This window comes from Cnephaeus nilssonii (genome assembly GCF_951640355.1).
Source record: "Cnephaeus nilssonii genome assembly, chromosome: 22".
Classification (NCBI taxonomy): domain Eukaryota; kingdom Metazoa; phylum Chordata; class Mammalia; order Chiroptera; family Vespertilionidae; genus Cnephaeus; species Cnephaeus nilssonii.
This window is the reverse complement of record NC_137093.1, coordinates 18,531,119-18,552,923: the sequence shown is the minus strand read 5'-3', so window position 1 is coordinate 18,552,923 and position 21,805 is coordinate 18,531,119. Positions and strand designations below refer to the sequence as shown.

Below are 21,805 nucleotides of genomic sequence, written 5' to 3'. Positions count from 1 at the left end.
AACAGTTTTATAGAATGCTCCCCCATTCAGACTTGTCTGTTGCCTCATACTATCATTTAATTTATTCCTCTGTCCCTCTGAATTTTCTGTTGCTGGAAGTTAGGTCTAAAGAAAAGCTTGATTAGCTGAAAGTTAAACTTTCTCTGGCAACAATATTTAATAGGTGATGCTATGCACTTCCTATTGCATCTAGAGGAGGTACATCATATCCGTTTGCCATGCTATCCGTGATGCTAAATGTGACCACTTGATTAAAGGACTACAGATCTATTACAAAGGTGTAGTTTACCTGTTTGTGATTTGTATGTAATCCTGAGGTAGTACTTACCACTGCTTTTGGTAAGAGAAAGGGTATCTCTCTCCTTTAGGAAGTCCACTGGGAAAATGGAGAATCCTTGTGCTTTGGACCCATTCATTTCATTCTGTCTTTAATCTTAGTAAAAATAGACTGTCCAAGACACAAGTAATGAAAAAAAAGAAAAGGGCCACAAATAAGAGCATAGGTATGTATGCAGCTATACCCTTTGTGGTAGGTTGAATAGACTAAATATTATGAAGATGATGATGATGATGATGATGATGATTACTAACTTTTGTTGAGCCCTTACAAAAAGCAAGCACTGTGCTAAATAAACATTTTTATACATATGATTTAAATCTCACATTGAAAAATAAATAAATCTCATATTGACCCATTAATATGCTGCTAGTATCTTTTTTAGCAAGTAAGGAGCACGCTCAATATCCAGGTTTCAATCTCAAGGCTGTTGGTCTTCAGGGTTGGAGCTTAACTACTTTGCTGTAGCTGACAACTGAGTATAACACGTGATAAAAGTGAATATATTCTCTTTCACCACGACTGGTTTTTGTCCTGTAGCAACACTGAAAATTGCCTGCCCAACAGCCCCATGTGCTTGTCATGTCTATTATAGCAGACCTTGCTTCAAAAACTGCATTTAGAGAGCACTTCAATAGGCATTTAAAGAGTAGATAAAACATCAGAAATCGAGATGGATTGATGGATAGATAGATATATGTATGGTAAAACAAGTATAGTAGAATGATATTGGTAGAATCTAGGTCTGGCTGTTTAGGCATTAACTTGTAAAATTATTTAAATTTGCTGTATCTGAAAGTTTGCATAATAAAATGTTAGAGTGATTGAAAATATATTCTTCATTGACAGTTGTATAAAAACCAATAACTTGTTATATCCTCTATGTTGACAGTGGTCTTCTTAAACTTTAAGTGTTCCTGGCCTTGAAAAGATACAACTGTTTTGTCACTGAAAGTGGTAAAGCAGCAAAGACTATTGTAAAGGGGTTTCCTGTATTAGTTAGGGGGTTCTTAATTAGTTAGGTTCCTCCAACTATAATTTTAAAATATTTTTATAAATATTACATATATTGTGTTTCCCTGTCATTTTATGGTATTTTGTAGACTGCTATTGAGCATGCTCTTTATATAAGCTTTATCGGCTGTTTTTATTTTAAATCTACCATATTCATGACTGAAATAGTTTTTCATGTACTTCAGAATGACTGCTTGAAATTTATCTCCTGTTAAGCCAAAAGGTACATTAGGTTTTTTTTGTTGTTTAGTTTTTATTTGTTGTTGTTGTTGTTTAATATATTTTTATTGATATCAGAGAGGATGGAAGAGGGAGGGAAGGAGGCGGGGTAGAGAGAGAGAAAGAGAAAGAGAAACATCCATGATGAGAGAGAATCATGGATTGGCTGCCTCCTGAAAGTCCCCCGCTGGGGATCCAGCCCACAACCCAGGCACATGCCCTTGACCGGAATCAAACCTGGGACCTTTCGGTTCATAGGCTGACGCTCTATCCACTGAGCCAAACCAGCTAGGGCTGCTGTTGTTTTTTTATTTTTAAGTTTGTTGGGGTGACATTGGTTTTCTTCTTTATATTAAAAGTACTTCACCCCATTTTAGGCAGTGAGATGGAAATCTCTATTTTCTTAATCACCAGATCTAAAATAATGATTATATATGTGCCTTTAAAAATACCAAGATACATTAGATTTATATTACACTCCTGCTTGAAAGGCACATTGAGTATTGCATTAATTTCTTCACTAACATTATTATTAGTGCCAAGGGTGACCTTAGCCAGCACATTTTTACATAACTGATCCAGGAATAAATCACTGACTTACATCATCATCATCATTTCACATTGATAATTCTGTCTTATAAGAGTGAAAATTGGTGGATGAAACTTATTAATAACTTACTCTTCTTGGAGAACATCTTCCTTGTCTCCACATTGAATGTTTTTCCATTTTAATAATTTTCTTGTATAGCTTTAGCAAATACCTTAAAATTACAAGTGTTGGATACCCAGTCAGTTTGTAATTTTGATAGTCTAAATTGCTGTCTTTCTACAGGTATTAAATGGTCTATTTCTTTATGTTGACGTGATTTGCTATTCATTTGGTTTTGACAGTTTTGATGCATTCAACTACAAACATCTTGGGTTTAACATATAACCAAGACCATGAATCTCTGGATTTTGTAGAACTTTTACCCTCGGCTTCTGAAGCAACTTTAGATAATTTCTTTTTTAAATGATTTTCTCTTTAATTCAGTTCTTAACCTGCTAAGTATTTGATCCTAGCTTACTCTTAGTAAGCAAGCATATTCAATACTACCCACTATTCAGTATTTTATTTGTGCTCTTTGATAAAATTAAGAAATTCTTTAGTCCCAACAAAGAAAACAAAAGGGTTTTCAGAGACTCAGACATACTTTACTTCCATTTCATTTTCCTCTTTTACTGGTGGTTACTGGTTGTGTATGTATTTTCATCCACTTTTACCTTTTCCTCATTTTTAACATGTTGACTCTCTGGGTTTTACCTTTTCCTTGGCTCTTTGCTTTGGATTTTCCAGCACTGCTCATTTTCTTTTTGTGGCTTTCCAGTACTGAATGAGGACAGTTTCTTTTGTCTTTGGTCTATTTTATGTGCAATATAAAACTATACAAACATACTTCTATGAGAAGTATTTCTATTTATAGGAATCACTGCCTCTCTCTGATTTTAATATGTAAAAAGTATTTTTTTAAAAATGCCTGGTACATATAAAGTACTATGTAAGTACTATTAATTAATGATTACTATAATTTTTTTGAAATTGATTCAAAGTCCCTGCTTTTGTTTTTGACATTTTATTGAGATAGAACTTAAAAACCATAGATTATTGCCACTACACATTTGTGGTCTTCAGTTTCAATTGGGTTTTCAGTGCCTCTTAGCCATTCTTCATTTCCTTTTCTCCACACATATTTCTCATGTTTCATTTTCCTCAAAATTGTACTTTATTTTCAATCATCTACCTCTACCTATAATTTCAAAGAGGAATAAAAGGCAGCGCTATCAAACAAGAACTCCTATTGCTTCTTACCACCCATCTTTAAACCTAACTGTAACTACACCCTTCCTTTTCTCTCTTCCCTGTCATGGATCTCCTGTTTAAGGCCAGGTCATTCACTGTGCACTGAATCCAGTTCCTTTCCACCTGCCCTGAGCGTTATGCTGTTATCACCTTTTACATTTCCTTCTTCTCTGAATCTTTTTCCAACAACAATCAAAACATTCTCTGTATACTTTACCACAATTTTTAAAAAAACTTACGGTTGAGGGGAATTGTCTAGTTACTCCCCATTGTATAAAAATACCAGCACCCTCCCTCAAGCCCTTATTTCCCTCCAGCTAACCTCTTGCTCTATCTTTAGAACCAAACTTCTTAAGATTGAATTGTCTATACTCACAATTTTCACTTCCTCATTTCTGCAGACTGTTTATCTTTGTCGCAATCGCAATCTAGCATCAAACTCGGCTACCTCTTCCTTATGTGCTATTATAAGGTCATCAGTGACTCCTGTGGCTAAATTAAATAGACTTTGGTCTATATCTTATTTGACCTTTCAGTAGCATTTGACACCATCAACCACTCCTCTTTGGTTTTGAAGCGTTCTACGGGGTCTTTCTGTGTATCTCTTTCCCAGGTTTTCCTTATGCTGCTCCACCCCTCTCCCCCTTTTTTCCTTGGTCAGTCTAGCTGAAGGTTTATCAATTTTGCTTATCTCTCAAGAGAAACAAGTTTTTGCTTTACTTTTTTTCTGTGGCTTGTCTATTTTCTATTTCGTTTATGTTTGTACTTAATTTCCTTCTTTATTTTAGGTTTCTCTTGCTTTTTTTCCTAGTTTTTTAAGATAAAAAAGTAGACACTACTTGTTGTTCTGATAAAATTTGATTTGTGAAAACAGGAGGTAGATTAGGCCATTGATATTTTTTTTGTAGTGAAATAAAAATTTACTACCTTAACCATTTTTTAAAAATATTTTTTTATTAATTTCAGAGAGGAAGGGAGAGGGAGAGAGAGAAAAACATCAGTGATGAGAGAATCATTGATCAGCTGCCTCCTGCACATCCCCTACTGGGGATTGAGCCCACAACCTGGGCATGTTCCCTTGACCAGAATCGAACCCGGGACCCTTCAGTCAGCAGGCTGACGCTCTATTCACTAAGCCAAATGGGCTAGGGCCCAACTTAACCATTCTTTTTTTTTTTTTTTTTTTAATTTAAGGAACCATATGCTTTTTTTCTTTGTTTTTGAAATGTACTTTTTCATTGATTTCAGAGAGGAAGGGAGAGAGATAGAAACATCAGTGATGAGAGAGAATCATTGATTGGCCGCCTCCTTCACACCCCCTACTGAGGGCGGGGCCGGGGGTTGGGGGTGGGGAGAGATCGAGACCGCAACCTGGACATGTGCTCTTGACCTGAATCAAGCCTGGGACCCTTTAGTCCGCAGGCCGATGCTCTGTCCACTGAGCCAAACTGGCTAGGGCTTAACCATTCTTAAGTGTACAGTTCAGTAGCATAAAGTACGTTCCCTTTGTTAAGTAACTATCAGCACCATCCATTTCTAGAACTCTCTTCATCTTGCAAAACTATACTTTACCCATTAAGCAATAATCAGTCTCCCTTTCTCCAAGCCCCTGACAACCACCTTCCTTCTTTCTGTCTATAAATTTGACTACCCTAGAGGTGTCATATAATTAGAATCAGACAATATTTGTCTTTTCATGTCTGGCTTATTTCAACATGTTCTCAAGATTTGTGCATATCACAGTGCATATGAAAATTTACTTTTAAGTCTAAACAGTATTCCATTGTATGTATATACCACATTTTGTTTATCCATTTATCTATCAGTGGCTATTGTGAGTAATGCTCCTGTGTATATTTGTGTACAAATAGACATTCATGTGCCTACTTTCAATTCTTTGGTATATATATACCCAGAAGTAGAATTGCTGGGTCATGTTATTGGTTTCATTGAGTAATTGTTTAACTGATTTTTCTTAACCTGGAGGTAAATCTCAGTCTCTCTTCTCAAAGCTCTAAACTAGAAAGAATTTTATGTAGTAAAAAGGGTGACATCTTTGATTAGAAAATAGCTAGTTATAAAAGTTAATAATTTTTTTATAACTCAGATATAGTAACCCATTTGGAAATTCTTCCTGAGAACTTAATAAACACTTAAGGAGAACCCTTGGGAAATAAACCATCATTAAATAAAGATAGAATACATTTTTGTTAGTGTTCAGCGTAAGTAAAACATGTTCTCAGAAATGAGTATTCAAGTGAATCCATTCTAAAAACTGTTGTTCCTTTCAAGAAAAACATAGAGATATTTTGTTCTTGTTTAGATTGACAGCAGAGAACAAATTTTAAAATATTTGGCACTGTAATATTTTATTGCTGTGGCTGGGATTTCCAGTACTATCTTATCTAATAAAGAAGGAATATGCAAATGGACTGTCACACTGTCACAAAGATGGCGGTGCCCACGGCCAATAAGGAGGGAATATGCTAATTGACTGTTGCACCCTCAAAGATGGTGGCACCCAGTCCCCTTAGCCCTGCCGGGCGGCAGGTGCACAGCCACTCTGCGCACCTGCCTCTGGAGTCCCCCAGTCCCCTCAGCTTCCCAGCCACCCAGGGCCAGCCCGAGGCGCAGGCAAGCTTCGGATGGCGGCTGCCCAGCTGCCCAGGGCCACGAGAGGCTCAGGTAACCAGGGCCAGCCGAGGCTTGAGCTTCCAGCAGTGGCAGCAGCAGAGGTGTGATGAGGGCGTCGCCTTCCCCTGATCGCCAGGTCGCCTCCCTGGACTGTGAGAGGGGGCAGGCTGGGCTGAGGGACCCGCCCCCCTCCAGTGCGTGAATTTTCATGCACTGGGCCTCTAGTGTTGAATAAGAATGGTGAAAGTGGACATCCCTGACTTCCTGTTTTTAAGGGAAACTTTTAATTTTTCCCATTGAGTATGATGTTAACTGAGGGTTTATCATATATGGTTTTTATTATGTTGAGGTATGTCCCTTCTACTCCCACTTTGCTGAGAGTTTTTTTTATCATAAACTAAAGGCCCAGTGCACAAAATTCGTGCACTGGTAGGGTCCCTAGCAGCTGCCAGCCGGGGCCTCCCTCCCTTCCCCGGCTGGCCCAGCCCCCTGGTCAAACTCCCAGTCAAGGGGACAATTTGCATGCTATGCTTTTATTATGTAGGACTAGAGGCCCGGTGCACAAAATTCATGCACTGGGGGCTGAGGAGGTCCCTGCACCCTCTCTCAGTTTGGGACCCTTCGATCCTTACCGCCCGCCTGCTCGCTGCTCCTTACCACTTGGCTCGCTGCGCCTTAGTGCTGCCAGGGAGGCGGGAGAGGCTCCCACCACCACCGCTGCACTTGCCAGCTGTGAGCCCGGCTTCTGCTGAGCGGTGCTCCCTCTGTGGGAGCGCACTGACCACAGAGGGCAGCTCCTGGATTGAGTGTCTGCCCCCTGGTGGTCAGTGCGCATCATACCGACTGGTTGTTCTGGTCATTCCTCCATAATGGTCGCTTAGGCTTTTATTATATAGACTAGAGGCCCGGTCATGAAATTCGTGCACCGGGGGGGCGGTGTCCCTCAGCCCAACCTGCACCCTCTCCAATCTGGGACTGCTGGCTCCCAACTGCTCGCCTGCCTGCCTTCTTGATTGCCCCTAACTGCTTCTGCCTGCCAACCTGATCACCCCCTAACCACTCCCCTGCCAGCCTGATTGATGCCTAACTGCTCCCCTGCCAGCCTGTTTGCCCCTAACTGCCATCTCCTGCAGGCCTGGTCACCCCTAACTGCCCTCCCCTGCAGGCTTGATTGCCTCCAACTGCCCTCCCTTGCAGGCCTGGTCCCTCCCAACTGCCCTCCCCTGCTGGCCATCTTGTGGTGGCTATCTTGTGTCCACATGGGGGCAGGATCTTTGACCACATGGGGGCAGCCATCTTGTGAGTTGGAGTGATGGTCAATCTGCATATTACTCTTTTATTAGATAGGATAGAGGCCTGGTACATGGGTGGGACCAGCTGGTTTGCCCTCAAGTGTGTCCCAGATCAGGGTGGGGGTTCCCGTGGGGTGTGGGGTGGCCTGGGCGAGGGGCCTGTGGTGGTTTGCAGGCCAGCCACGCCCCCTGGCGACCCAAGCAGAGGCCCTGGTATCTGGGATTTATTTATCTTATACAATTGAAACTTTGTAGCCTGGAGCGGAGGCCAAGGCAGGCCAGGGCTTCAGAAGCTTGGCTTCCTCCATCACCGGGGCAACCCTAGCCTCCTGCTCTTTTCAGCTCTGTGGCTGCCGCCATTTCTTTTTGGATTTATTTATCTTCTATCATTGAAATTTTGTAGCCTTGAGTGGAGGCCTAGGCTGGCAAGGGCAGGCGGAAAGCTTGGCTTCCTCCATTGCCGGGGAAACCCAAGCCTCCCTCCTGCTCTATGTGGCTGCAGCCATCTTGGTTGGGTTTATTTGCATATTTGCTCCTGATCGGCTGGTGGGCGTGGCTTGTGGGTGTAGTGGAGGTATGGTCAATTTGCCTATTACTCTTTTATTAGATAGGATGGGTGCTGGACTTTGTTAATTGCTTTTTCTGCATCTGTTGATAGGATCATATGATTTTTATCTTTCATTTTGTTTATGTGTTGTATCACATTAGAAAATGTGTTTTTTAAAAATATGTTAACATGTAATGGGCTTATTTTCTAATAAAATCAGTTTTTACAGTTTAAAATTTTAATTCATAATATGGTAACTCTTAGTAGACATAGGTGACATAAACAAAAGCTGTTTGAGATTCTCAGTAAGTTTTAAGAGTATAAAGGGGTCCTGAGACTAAAGAGTTTGAAATCTTGCCATCCAGTGTTGAAGCTCCTCAAACCACAGATGTAATTTAAAGTTTGTCCATTTCACCAGTCATTTTTCCTTGTCATTTGCTGATTACCTTCATATATTGCAGGATTTGTTGTGGGTATTTCAGAATCATTCATACCATTCAATGATTTTTTTTAAAATATATTTTTATTGATTTCAGAGAGGAAGGAAGAGGTAGAGAGAGATAGAAACATCAATGATGAGAGAGAATAATTGATCAGCTGCCTCCTGCACTCCTCCCACTGGGGATCGAGCCCACAACACGGGCATGTGCCCTTGACCAGAATCAAACCTGGGACCTTTCAGTTCTCAGGCCGATGCTCTATCCACTGAGTGAAACTGGTTAGGGCCTAGTCAATGATTTATTCCATTCATGGGGGCAGCATGCTTTCTCAATCTTTATTGATATATTTAGCTCTGCATTTTATTTTAACCATAATTACATACCTCTCTGTTTAACACTTGCAGCATTCTTACAATTTTTGTGCTTATGATTATGCTGGATTTAATAATATTTATAACCACCTCATAACTAAGCACAGAGAGAGCAGACTCTAGTGAAGATTAGAGAGCAAAGACTAAATGACCTCGGAAGACCATTGTCAGTCATCTCTTGGAAGTGGACATAATCAGTCTCTTGCTGCAGAAGGACTTTGATTTGTCAGTAAACAATCATATGTAGGGATGTATCAAATTTTTCTAAATTTGGCTGGGAAGGGAGAGTAGCTGAGGGAAGATTTCCAGGTTTTGAAAGGAGGTGGGAGGTGGGGAATCAAAAATGAGTACCAGATTTTAAGCTCTGGGTGGCTGGGTAGTTGAAACCATTAATAGAATTAGAAATTTTGCAGTGGAGTATCAGTTGAGGAGAAGGAATTTGAGTTAATTTTCAGATGGTTAATATATAAGATAGCAAACATTCAGATGGAATTGTCTAGCACTCCAGCTAGTCATTAGAGGCCCAGAATTAAAGTTCAGGAAGGATGATGGGGTTAGAGATTCTAGATGAATACAGCCAGAGGTGACAGTAGAATCAGAGATCTGTCAATAAGCATACTTCATCTATTCCTCATTACTGTATCATGTTCTTATGTATTACTATATGCTAGGCACTGGGCATATTCCATATACAGACTCTTCCTGGCTTATAAGGCTGACTTAAACATTTTTTTATTTTATGATGGTGTGAACATAATACGCATCCAGTAGAAACTGTACTTTGAATTTTGATCGTGCTAGTGATATGCAGTATGATACTCATGGTTTGCTTTTCCTAGGTGGTTAAAGTTCTGGCCCAATAGTAATTTCTTTTTTTCCAACATCATTTTGTTGTAAAATTTTCCTGACTTTCTGTCAGTTTGACAATTTAGAAATGTGTTTACTGTAGCGAGTCATAACTTTTCCCACCCAAATCTGTTTATTTGAATAAAAGCAGCTTGTCATTTCTAGGATAGTTGATTACTAGTTTTAATAGACATTCTAGAAATAATAAGATAACTTTTATTGTAATAAGAGCAATTGTTCCTATATGGAAACAGAATTGTATTTGCACTATTATCAAATAAATCAGTGGGAAGAATGCTTGTCGTAATTTAGTGGGAGTACTGGCTCCAGATCCTATTTTTAACTAATTTTTGAACAAAGTAGACTTCAAGAATCAAATAACCTGGGCTTTCCTCCCATCTTCCATGAAGTTATTGACTTGGTTAACTTTTCTTGGCTCTTTATAGCACAGTATCTAGTACCTGATAAATGTTGCACTGAACTTCTCAAACTATAAAATTCAAGTCCTTTCATTCTGTTTCTGAGGGATGTTTCCAGTTGCAGAAGAAATTGCCTCTTTATAGTCTTTTCTTCTATCCTTTATCTCTTTAACCTCTAAGAGAGTGTTCAAGCTATGAATAGTAACGTCTATTGTATAAGAGAATAAACACTCAGTCCCAGAGGCATACCTCACAGTCTGACATACAGTTCCTCTGGAGATACTTAATACAGTATTGACTATCCACACAATGTTTTCCCACACATAGTTGTCTATATCTTCACAGACTGGTAATTCCCAGAGTTCTGTAGGAGGAAGTCCTGGTCTTGAGCAGCTTTAGTCAGGGCCTTCAAAGGAGCATGCATATCTTTCCAGGGGTTTTGTGATTGGTATCTTTTATCAGTTGTGAGTTAAAGCTAGAGTTTAAAAAATGGGGCTTCCATAGCTTAACTGCCGCAACTTATTGTAAACAACCATTACTACTGTACAGGGCCATTAATAGTTGTGGCAATTATGAATCATTGAAGTATTTGTCATTGTTATAGTTACTTCAGTTTCATTTTTATTCATGAATACATTTATAATGAGAAGGATGGGTAAGCAAAGTGTGAATTGTACATTCATATTGCCTATGAGCAAGAATAATAGGATGAAAAAATTTGCAGTAACATAATATACAATGTAATTCTGTAAAATTTACCTACATATTTGCTGCCTTTTAAATATTATCTGTGGAGTAGCGAATCAGAAAAAAAATCAAGATTCCATCTCAGTATCAAAGCCTAATTTTTTAAAGTGCAATTGGATGCATTTGTTTTCTTTATATAAAAACGAAAATTTTTGATATGTTAAAATGGATTAATTTATTTCTTATACACTTTGTAAAATCCTCTAGGGAACATCATGCCTAAATAAAGTCTGTGATGTTGTTTGCATTTGTTCCTTACACTTAAAAATGGTTAGGATGGCAAAGTTTATGTGATATATATTTATACAATTTTGTTTTAAAATCTGGCCTTGCCCATGGAGGTATATCACATATGAACATCGTCTGTCGTGTGTCAGAGTAAATTAATTCATTAAAATACTGATGACAGTTGCCAACTTAGAAAAGAGAAATATGAACAGTTTGAAGTGGTAGCCATTCATAATCAGGATGATATTGCAAAACGTTAGAATTTTATGATTGTGATGACCTCCATCAAATGATGAAGTATTAGAAGGCAATGGAACTAAATGGCCTCCAATACTTCTCTCTACCTGGAGATTCTTTGAACTCATTAATAAACCTTGCTTTTATTAGTTAAATAGGAGGTTGAAAACCTGAGGAAACAACCCAGCCTGGCTGGCGTGGCTCAGTGGTTGAGCATCGACCTATGAGCCAGGAGGTCCCAGGTTCAATTGCCGGTCGGGTTACATGCCTGGGTTGTGGGCTTGATTCCCAGTGTGGGGTGTGCGTGCAGGAGGCAGCCAGTCAGTGATTCTATCTCTCATCATTGATGTTTCTATCTCTCCCTCTCCCTTCATCTCTGAAATCAATAAAAATATATTTTTTAAAAAAGAAACAACCCAAATGTCCAACAACAGATGAATAAACAAAATATAATACAATGGAATATTGTGTGGCCTTTTAAAAAGAAGAAAATTCTGCCTTGGCCGGGTTGGTTGGAGTGTTGTTCCATGCACCAAAAGTTTGCGGGTTCCATTCAATATGGAACTGCCATAGGACCCAGTGATCCTGAATGTTCTTAGATTTCCTATTGTTCATTGCTACTATATAAAAATACAATTGACTTCTTTATAGTAGCCTGTATCCTGTCACTTACTAGCTCTAGGAGGGTGTTGTTTTTTTAAGATTCTTTGACTGTAGATAATCATTTCTAAGTAGGAACAGTTTATATATTTTTTCCTTTCCAGTATAAATACACCTTTGGGTTTTTTTTCCCTTTTTTTCCTGATCTTAAGGGGAAAGCATTCAGTGTTCAACCAGTAAGTATGTTGCTAATATTTTGTTGAGGCTTTGCACACTAGGTTCACAAAGGATATTGTTGTGTAGTTTTCTCTCTTGTACTGATTTGTCTGGCTTTGATACCAGGGTATGGTTGGCCTCATAAAATGAGAAGTGTTCTTTTATTTTCTGGAAGAGATTGTATGGGTATTGTTTGGTAGAATTCTATAGTGAAACCGTCTAGGTCTTGACGATTTTTTCTTTAAAGGATTTTAGTTAAATTCATTTTTTGTAGTAGTTATAGAATTATTCAGGTTATGTTTTTCATCTTGGTTGAATTTTGTGTGTGCTTATCCTAAGAATTGGTCCATTTTATCTTTATTGTCAACTTTATGTGTGTATAGTTATTTGTAGTATTCTCATTATGCTTTTTTAAAAATATTTTTTGTATTGATTTCAGAGAGGAAGAGAGAGCTAGAAACATTAATGATGAGAGAGAATCATTGATGGGCTGCCTCCTACACACCCCACACTGGGGATCAAGCCTGCAACCCAGGCATACGCCCTGACCAGAAATTGAACCTTGACCTCCTGGTTCATAGGTCGACACTCAACCACTGGCTGGGCTCATTAATGCTTTTTATATCTGTAATGTGTTAAAGAAAAAAAACAAAACAATCATAAATTTTGAAAAGATCTGGTTGGCTTTTTTCAGCAATTCATGAATCTGGCAGCATCCAGTGTAGAGATAGAGTGGAGCTCTCAAAGAGTCATATAAAATGAGAGGCTTATAGACCAAAGTGAATAGGATCAAGGAAGTTATACTGGGCATTTGCTGATTGGGTAAAAGCCGGGTTACTTTCCTTATATGGAGAGAAGAGATGTCTTGCAGCCCAGTTAGGTAACTTGTACTGAGCAAGCAAGTGCTGACTGTTTGGCTTAGGCCTTTCTTTCTTGGAGAGCCAAGCATAGAAGCTTAGCAAGTTCCAGTCTGGTGAACTTACCATAAGTGACTCCATCTTGATCCTAGTCTGGACATTTCAACAATTGATAATACCTTCTCGTTCCTGATGTCAGTTTTTCTCCAATCTTGCTATACAGCTTTATCAATTTTATTTATCTTTTTAAAGACCAAATGTTTGGTTTTATTGTTTTTTCTGTTTTTATTTTCAATTTTATCTTTCTGTTTTTATTCCTTCTACTTGGTTTGTTTTATTGTTCTTTTCTAGCTTTTTGTTGTTGTTAATCCTCACGGGTGGGAGAGGGGGAGACAGAGACAGACAGACATCAATTGCTTGGCTCCTACATGCACCCCAACCAGGGCCAGGAATCTAGCCCATGACCCTTTGGTTCACAGGCTGTCACTCTAACCACTGAGCACACCAGCCAGGGCTTTTCTAGCCTCTTAAGGTAGAAGCTCTAGATTACTGATTTGAGACTTTACTCATTTTTTTATACAAGTTTTTAATGGTATAAATTTCCCTCTAAGGGGGTTCTGCATTCAATTCTAATGTAGGAGGAAGGGTCCCCACAACAAAAAGCAATTCTTTGATATCAGTTGGGTTTTTTACAGTTTAACTTAATTCGGACACTATCTGAAGATAGAGTCAGCCTCTTAAGTTAAGGGGTTAGTCCTACAAGACTGCTGCCCCCTCACTCTTACTGATCCATAGGTCACAAGTTCAGGTTTATCACCTGATCTTCTGATGGACCAGCTATAGATTGGAGATTCCAACAGCCCCCTCCATGGGTTTAATTAATTAGCTAGAGCAGCCCATAGAACTCAAGGAAACTTCCTATTTACTAGATTACCCATCTATATATATAAAAGGCTAATATGCTAAGTGTCTGTCCGACTGGTCGATAGGACACGCACTGACCACCAGGGTGCAGACAATGCAGGAGCTGCTGTGATGCATACTGGCCATTTACAGAGAAACAGCACCACAGACCTGGCACCCAGAAAGCAACACTCGGCTTCCCCCAAGTAGGACACAGGCCCCACCACCACCCCGGAGCAACAGCCCACCAAATCGCAGTCTACGCTGCCGAGACCCCATGGCACAAAATGCAGCCCACAGCCTAGCCCAGCCCAGAATCACTGTGGGTGCCGGGTAATGAGGTAATGTAGCAATGCCCGGCTTCCTCTCCCTAGCGACTAGTCTCCTTGGAGTTTCTTCAGCCCAGGAACCCAACTTGCTTTATAGCCAGATGGAAACATTTTATACTTTAATCAAATGTCTGTGAAGTGTTTTCCTGTGCCTCATCTCATTTGATCCTCACAGAAGTCCTGGAGTAGGTAGATAGGAGACTTGGTGGAATCCTATTTTCTTTTCATTAGCCGGAAAACGGAGATTTAGAAAGCTTAGAACCTTGACCCGACTTTGTTTTGTGTGTTTTGAAGCTCATTTAAAGAGTATATACATTTAGAATTGTTTTAATTCTAGGTGAATTGAACACTTCCATCTTTCTTTTGATTTGTGTTTGAATGGTGTGTTTTATTCAGCCTTTTCATTTTAAACCACCTAAAATATATTTGAAATGAGTTTCTTGTAGGCCAGTGATGGCGAACCTATGACACGCGTATCAGCACTGACACGCGTAGCCATTTCTGATGACACGCGGCTGCTGAGGCGGCCGCATGCCGAGGATGAAACATTTGCTGCTCCTGAGGATGAAACATTTGCGAAATAATGTTTTTTCCTCAAAGTGACACACTACCCGAGTTATGCTCAGTTTTTTGGCGAAGTTTGACACACCAAGCTCAAAAGGTTGCCCATCACTGTTGTAGGCAATAGTATATTTGGATTGTGGTCTCTCACTCTCTCAATCCACTCTGACATTCTCTGTGTTAGTTGGTGTGTTTACATTGAATGTAACATCATTACAGTTTAGAGGTAAGGCTCTCTTCTTTCATTTATTCCCCCAGTTATAGAACCTTGAGCACAACACACGGAGAATAATGGGACCTTAATCATATTTGTCCCAGCTTATGAAGTGGTTCCATGTCAGACAAGTCAAGCCTACAAGGCCTCTACCTGCTGTCCCCACTTCACCAAGCACTTAAGTTCCTAGAGCAGGGATGTCTCTGAGAGAGAAGCTTGCCCTTATCTCCACCCTCAGCTCCAGAGCTCTGCCTCAGAGGTTTTGCATAGAGGGAGAAGTGACTATAAAACAAATAGCTCCTAATCTTTTTCCAAAACAACATGGTGTGTAGAACTTAAGAGCAACAGGTACTCTCAAGAACAGTAGTAGTTGTGTTAAGCATGTGTACTATTCCATAAGTAATTTGGAATCAAAGGGGTAGAAGGAAACTATTTCTGAATTCATCCCAAGTCTTCCACAATGTATGATATTGTGGTATTTCCAAATTATATTTGTCTGTAACTGTTTATTATAGAATATATAATGAGACTTAAGTTTCCGTAGCTATGTGTTGGGAAACTCATGTAATAAATACATGGCATATAAGGCATTTTCCCATCTAACTTCATCTTTCTCTTATCCCATACCTCCAGTTATATCAGACTTGGTACCAAACACGTTTATTGTATTGAACAAGTTTGGCTACGCAAGGTCCTCAGAACCCATTTCATTTTTGTCTTCCACTTCAATGTCAATTCCACTGTCTACCTCAGTTTACTCTGCAGGGTTAGTTCTCCCTCCAACTCTTTGAAGGGCAAGTCTTAATAACTTTGCCGATCGCTTTCAGGAAATAACATTATTTTCAGGAACTTTATTCAGAATTAAAGGTTTCCGTCCTTGCCCACCTCAGGTCCCCAACCAGCTGAGGGAGGAAGGGAGAGAGAGGGAGAGAAAGGAGGGGCGGGGTGGGGGGAGAGAGAGGGAGAGAAACATTGACATGAGAGAGATACATCAATTGGTTGCCTCCTATTTGCCCCTCACTGGGGATCAAGCCAGCAGTCTGAGCATGTGCCCTGACCAGGATTCAGACTGGCAACCTCTTGGTTCATGGGTCAATGCTCAACCACTGAGCCACACTGACTGGGCTGATATCTTTTTTATTTAGAGATAATTTACAAAAGCATTTCCCCAAATTTGCTTTGTTTTGCATTTATTATAGTACCAACTATTTTTTGTAGTTATTTAACTTAGATAAAATAATTGGCGTACATAGCTGTATGTTTTTGCATTGGAAAAGTACTGTGATTTACAAGTCAGAAGAACTAGACCTAGCTTTGGTTGTCATTTGTTAGTCATTTAACTTATCTGAGCGTTAGTTTTATCCTTACCAAAGGGCTAATATAAGCCTCCCCGATTTCATACAGAAGGTATAAAAAGTTAGGGGAAAGTACTATAAAAACTGAAGCATATTTAGATTGCTGCATTAAAAGTATTGGAGGATTTTAGTTTTTTATGTTTTTAGTAAATGTAAAATCTGTTATTGGCAAACCAGCTGTCCTTTTAAGGAAAATCCAGTCAGTTGATTGATTACTAAACATTTTTTTACATAAATTTACTTCTGAAAAGATTTTATTGTACTAGTTAACCTAAATAACAATAATAACTGCTTTTATTTGTTGTGCATTCACAAAGTGCTAAATACTATGCATTTACTACATATATTGTTTCACTTAGTTCTCATAACAACCATTGAGGAATTGTTGAAGACAGAATCTAGGCGTGTCACATTCTAAAACCTGGACTCTTAAACCCCTAAATTGACTCACTTTATGTCCTGAATGGGGCAGTATATGGCACTGAAGTTAAATAAGTGCCTAGAACCCGGCTGCTTGGATTTGAATCCTGGGTCTGCTACTTAAGAGCTATTTTACTTCAGCAAGATAGTTAACCCTTTTCTGTCAAACAGGGATAATAACGTATCTGCTGATACAAATAAAATATCAAAAGTGAAGCAGTTAAAGCTAGGCAGTTCATTAAAACATTAGCTCGTAGACTCTACTGATTGGACAGCTAAGGGGACAGGTAGAGGGAATTAAAATGTTTTATTTATATGTGAAGTTTTTATAAAAAGGTTTAACTTATTTTTTTATTAAATGTATTGGGGTAACATTGGTTGATATTATATAAATTTCAGATGTACATTGTAATTTGGCATCTGTGTACTCTATTGTGTGCTGTAGTCTCCTCTGTCACTATGTCTGACCCCATTTACCCTCTTCACCCTCCCACGACAACTCTTCTCCTCTGCTAACCACATTCTGTTGTGTGTGTTTATGAGTTTGTTGCTTTCTATTGTATATCCCACACATGCGTGAAGTCATATGGTTCTTATTCTTTTCCATCTGATTTATGTCACTTAGCATAATACTCAGGATCCATCCATGTTTTTGCAGAGTAATATTCCATTGTATACAGGGTGGGGCAAAAGTAGGTTTATAGTTGTTCGTATGGAAAATAATACAATAATCCTAGCGACGGAATGACTGGTTGCTATGATGCGTACTGACCACTAGGGGGCAGACGCTCAACGCAGAAACTGCCCACAGGCCCCAGGCCAGCCAAGGTGGGTGCCAGTGGTGTGGCCCCCCAATTGCCCTGCTAGTCGCCCCACAGATCAGCCCTGATTGCTGGCCAGACCTAGGGACCCTACCCATTCCTGAATTTCATGCATCGGGCCTCTAGTTAAACGATAATATAAGAATAAATGCATCTTTAAGAATAAGGGTTTTCAAACTTTTGGCTAAATACCCAAAAGTGAGCAGTATTACTGGGTCATATGGAAATTCTGTTCTCAATTTTTTGAGGAACTTCCTTACTGTATTCCATAGTGTCTGTACCAATTTCAATTTCCACCAGCATTATGCAAGGGTTCTCTTTTCTCCACATCCTCTTCAATACTTGGCTGTTCGTTTGTTTTTAATAATAGCCATTCTAACAGCTGTGACATAGTATCTCATTGTGGTTTTGATTTGCATTTCCCTAATAAGTAATGATGTTGAACATCTTTTCATATATCTGTTGGCCATCTGTATGTCTTTGGAAAAGTATCTCTTCAGGTCATCTTTTTAAAACAGATTTTGTTGTTTAGTTGTATAAGTTTTGTCTATTTTGGATATTAGTCCCTTATTGGAAGTATCATTTGAAAATAATCTTTTCTCATTCAGTTGGTTGCCTTTCTGTTTTGTTGATGGCTTCTTCTGCTGTGCAGAAGTTCTTTTTTTAAACATATTTTTATTGATTTTAGAGAGGAAGGGAGAGGGAGAGAGAGATAGAAACGTCAATGATGAAAGAGAATCGTTGATCAGCTGCCTCCTGCACGCCCCCTACTGGGGATCAAGCCCGCAACCCCAAGCATGTGCCCTTGGCCGGATTCGAACCTGGGACCCTTCAGTCCGCAGGCCAACGCTCTATCCACTGTGCCAGACCGGCTAGGGCATGTGCAGACGTTCTTTAGTTTGATGTAGTCCCATTTATTTATTTTTGGTTTTTGTTCCCCTTGCCTTTGTAGTCCAGGTCACATAAACATCTCTGAGACCAATACCCATAAGCTTAGTGCTTATGTTTTCTTCTGTGTATTTTATTGTCAGGTCCTACATTCGAATCTTTAATGCATTTTGAGTTAATTTTTGTGTATAGTGTAAGACAGTGATGGTGAACCTATGACACGCGTGTCAGCACTGACACGCGTAGCCATTTCTGATGACACGCGGCCGCTGAGGTTTATTAAATACAATTATATATAACAATTATACATTTATGTTATTTAAACTATAAATATCGCGAAATAATGTTTTTTCCTCAAAGTGACACACTACCCGAGTTATGCTCAGTTTTTTGGCGAAGTTTGACACACCAAGCTCAAAAGGTTGCCCATCACTGGTGTAAGATCATACTGTAGTTTGATTCTTTTGCATATGGCTGTCCAGTGTTTCCAACGTCATTTATTGAAGAGATTTTTCCTTTCTCTATTGCCTATCCTTGGCTTCTTTGTTGAAAATTCGTTGCCCATATTTATGTGGAGGAATGTTCAATATATTCCCGACCTTGAACTTTCTCACTGCCATCTTTTAGTTTTTTGATTTAGCATAGTGGCTACATGAAAACTAGGTAAATTACCTATTATGACTACTAAACTATCAATTAATGCTTATTTTATGTATTTTTTAGGTCATTTCTGATTCATTTGCATCTTTGAAGAGCATCCGTAGAAGAGGAAGGAAAAGATGGGTGTGAAAACATTTACTCATAGCTCTTCTTCCCATAGTCAGGAAATGCTTGGAAAGCTAAACATGCTGCGAAATGATGGACATTTCTGTGACATCACTATTCGTGTCCAGGACAAAATCTTCCGGGCACATAAGGTGGTACTAGCAGCTTGCAGTGATTTTTTTCGCACTAAACTTGTAGGCCAAGCAGAGGATGAGGACAAGAATGTGTTGGATTTACATCATGTTACAGTGACTGGTTTTATCCCCCTTCTAGAATATGCTTACACAGCCACTCTGTCAATTAACACAGAAAATATCATTGATGTGCTGGCTGCAGCCAGCTATATGCAAATGTTTAGTGTTGCTAGCACCTGCTCAGAGTTCATGAAATCAAGCATTTTATGGAATACACCCAATAGCCAACCGGAAAAGGGTCTCGATGCTGGACAAGAAAATAACTCTAACTGCAATTTCACTTCTCGGGATGGAAGCCTTTCACCAGTGTCGTCAGAGTGCAGTGTGGTAGAAAGAGCCATTCCTGTCTGCCGAGAATCCCGGAGAAAGCGCAAAAGCTACATCGTGATGTCTCCCGAGAGTCCTGTAAAGTGTAGCACACAGACAAGCTCCCCCCAGATACTGAGTTCTTCAGCTTCCTACTCAGAAAATAGAAGCCAACCAGTTGACTCTTCTCTAGCTTTTCCCTGGACTTTTCCTTTTGGGATTGATCGAAGGATTCAGCCTGACAAGGTTAAGCAGGCAGAAAATACCCGGACTCTAGAATTACCTGGCCCATCTGAGACAGACAGAAGAATGGCTGATTTTGTGACTTGTGAGAGCACAAAAACAACCTTGCCTCTGGGGACCGAAGAAGATGTCCGGGTGAAAGTAGAAAGATTAAGTGATGAGGAGGTGCATGAGGAAGTACCCCAGCCCGTCAGTGCATCTCAGAGTTCACTGAGTGACCAGCAGACAGTGCCAGGAAGTGAACAAGTCCAAGAGGACCTTCTGATTAGTCCACAGTCTTCCTCAATAGGTACAGTGTTTTCTGTTTTTCATGATGCTATAATCAAATCAGTTCAAGCATCTTTAAGTACTTACTAGATTAAAGTTTTTTGCTGGGTCGTATAGGAAATACTAGGAAGAATAAAGCATGATAACTGGATTTTTTTTTTTTTAGAGGTTGCTACTAGTACTATAATTTTTTTAATAAGTTATGCATTGGGAAAGAAAAATAGTTGAACAATATCTGATGGGACAAAGATACATACAGGTATATATGAAAGAATTGTGAATTACTTCCAATGCAAAAACAAACAAACAACAAAAAAACACACCAGTTTTTAAAAAGTCCAGTTAGTGTTTTATTCTTTATTAAAATATTTATTGAAAACATGTACCAAGCATTGGGGATACATGATAAAAAAAAAAAGGATTGAATAGTCTGAGGAATCAGATGTGTAAATCAATGGTTAGTGCTAGGCTAGAGGTATGAACAAAGTGTTACAGGTTCACAAAGAAGAAAAAAATAAGTTAATGCTGTGTATTTACCTTGGATGTTAAGTGGGAGTTTGCCCAGGCGAGGGAATGACATTTTTTTGAAAATGTATAAAAGCATGGAGGTGTGGAAGAATCCTAATATATAAAAACCCAGGGTCTGTAATGACGGACCGAAGGCTTGACCGAATACCAGAAGTCAGTCCTGCAGTCAATGCTGGGTTGCCATGGCAACCCAGCGCTGAACTGCCAAGGGGGCTGTGGATCAGGCCCAGAGAGAGGCCCGAAGAGAGAGGCAGGGTCTGATCCGCAGCCTCCGTGGCAGCTGTTGATCAGCCGTTGCCTCTCTCTTTCTCTCTGGGCTTTGCCAGCAGCCGTGCCTCTGTTTCTCTCTGGGCCTCCGGGGGGAGCTGCTGATCAGCCCCGCCTCTCTGATCAGGCCCGGAGATAGGCCCGGAGACACTGACTGGCATAGAAACCGACCAATCAGAACCAGATCTGGGTGAACTGTGTGGAGCCAATGGCTGCCTAGGAGGCGGAGCTTTTGACACTGACTGGCATAGAAACTGACCAGTCAGAACCAAATCTGGGTGAACTGTGAGGAGCCAATGGCTGCCTAGGAGGCGGAGCTTTTGATGCTGACTGGCATAGAAAGTGACCAATCTGAAACAAAGTGGCTGGCAGGGGAGGATAGTTGGGGGCAAGATTAGGCCTGCAGGGGAGGGCAGTTGGGGGTGAGATCAGGCTGGCAGGCAAGGGCAGTTAGGGGTGATCAGGCAGGCAGAGGCAGTTAGAGGCGATCAGGCCAGCAGGGGAGAGCAGTTGGGGTGAGATCAGGCCGGCAGGGGAGGGCATTTGGGGGCGAGATCAGACCAGCAGGGGAGGGCGGTTAGGGGCGATCAGGCAGGCAGGCAGGTGAGCGGTTAGGAGCCAGCGGTCCCAGATTGTGAGAGGGATGTCCAACTGCTGGACTCAAAGGGGTCCCCGATTGGAGAGGGTGCAGGCTGGGCTGAGGGAACCCCCCCCCATGCACGAATTTCATGCACCGGGCCACTAGTTGTATATAATAAAACCCTAATATGCAAATCAACTGAACGGCAGGCTGGTATGATGCACACTGACCACCAGGGGGCAGACACTCAATCCAGGAGCTGCCCTCTGTGGTCAGTGTGCTCCCACAGGGGGAGCGCCGCTCAGCCAGAAGCCAGGCTC

At 40.3% G+C, this 21,805-nt stretch overlaps 1 protein-coding gene across 3 annotated transcripts in view; it reads left to right on the top strand.

The window, feature by feature from the left end:
* The window catches only part of ZBTB44 (zinc finger and BTB domain containing 44), a 45,909-nt gene that overhangs the window by 2,173 nt on the left and 21,931 nt on the right, over nucleotides 1–21,805 (top strand). For all 3 annotated transcript variants that reach the window (XM_079763145.1, XM_079763144.1, XM_079763146.1), the window contains exon 2: nucleotides 19,059–20,132. In XM_079763145.1, the coding sequence (XP_079619271.1) occupies nucleotides 19,115–20,132 (1,018 nt within the window). In that variant the 5' untranslated portion in view covers nucleotides 19,059–19,114. The remainder of the gene's footprint in view (nucleotides 1–19,058; nucleotides 20,133–21,805) is intronic.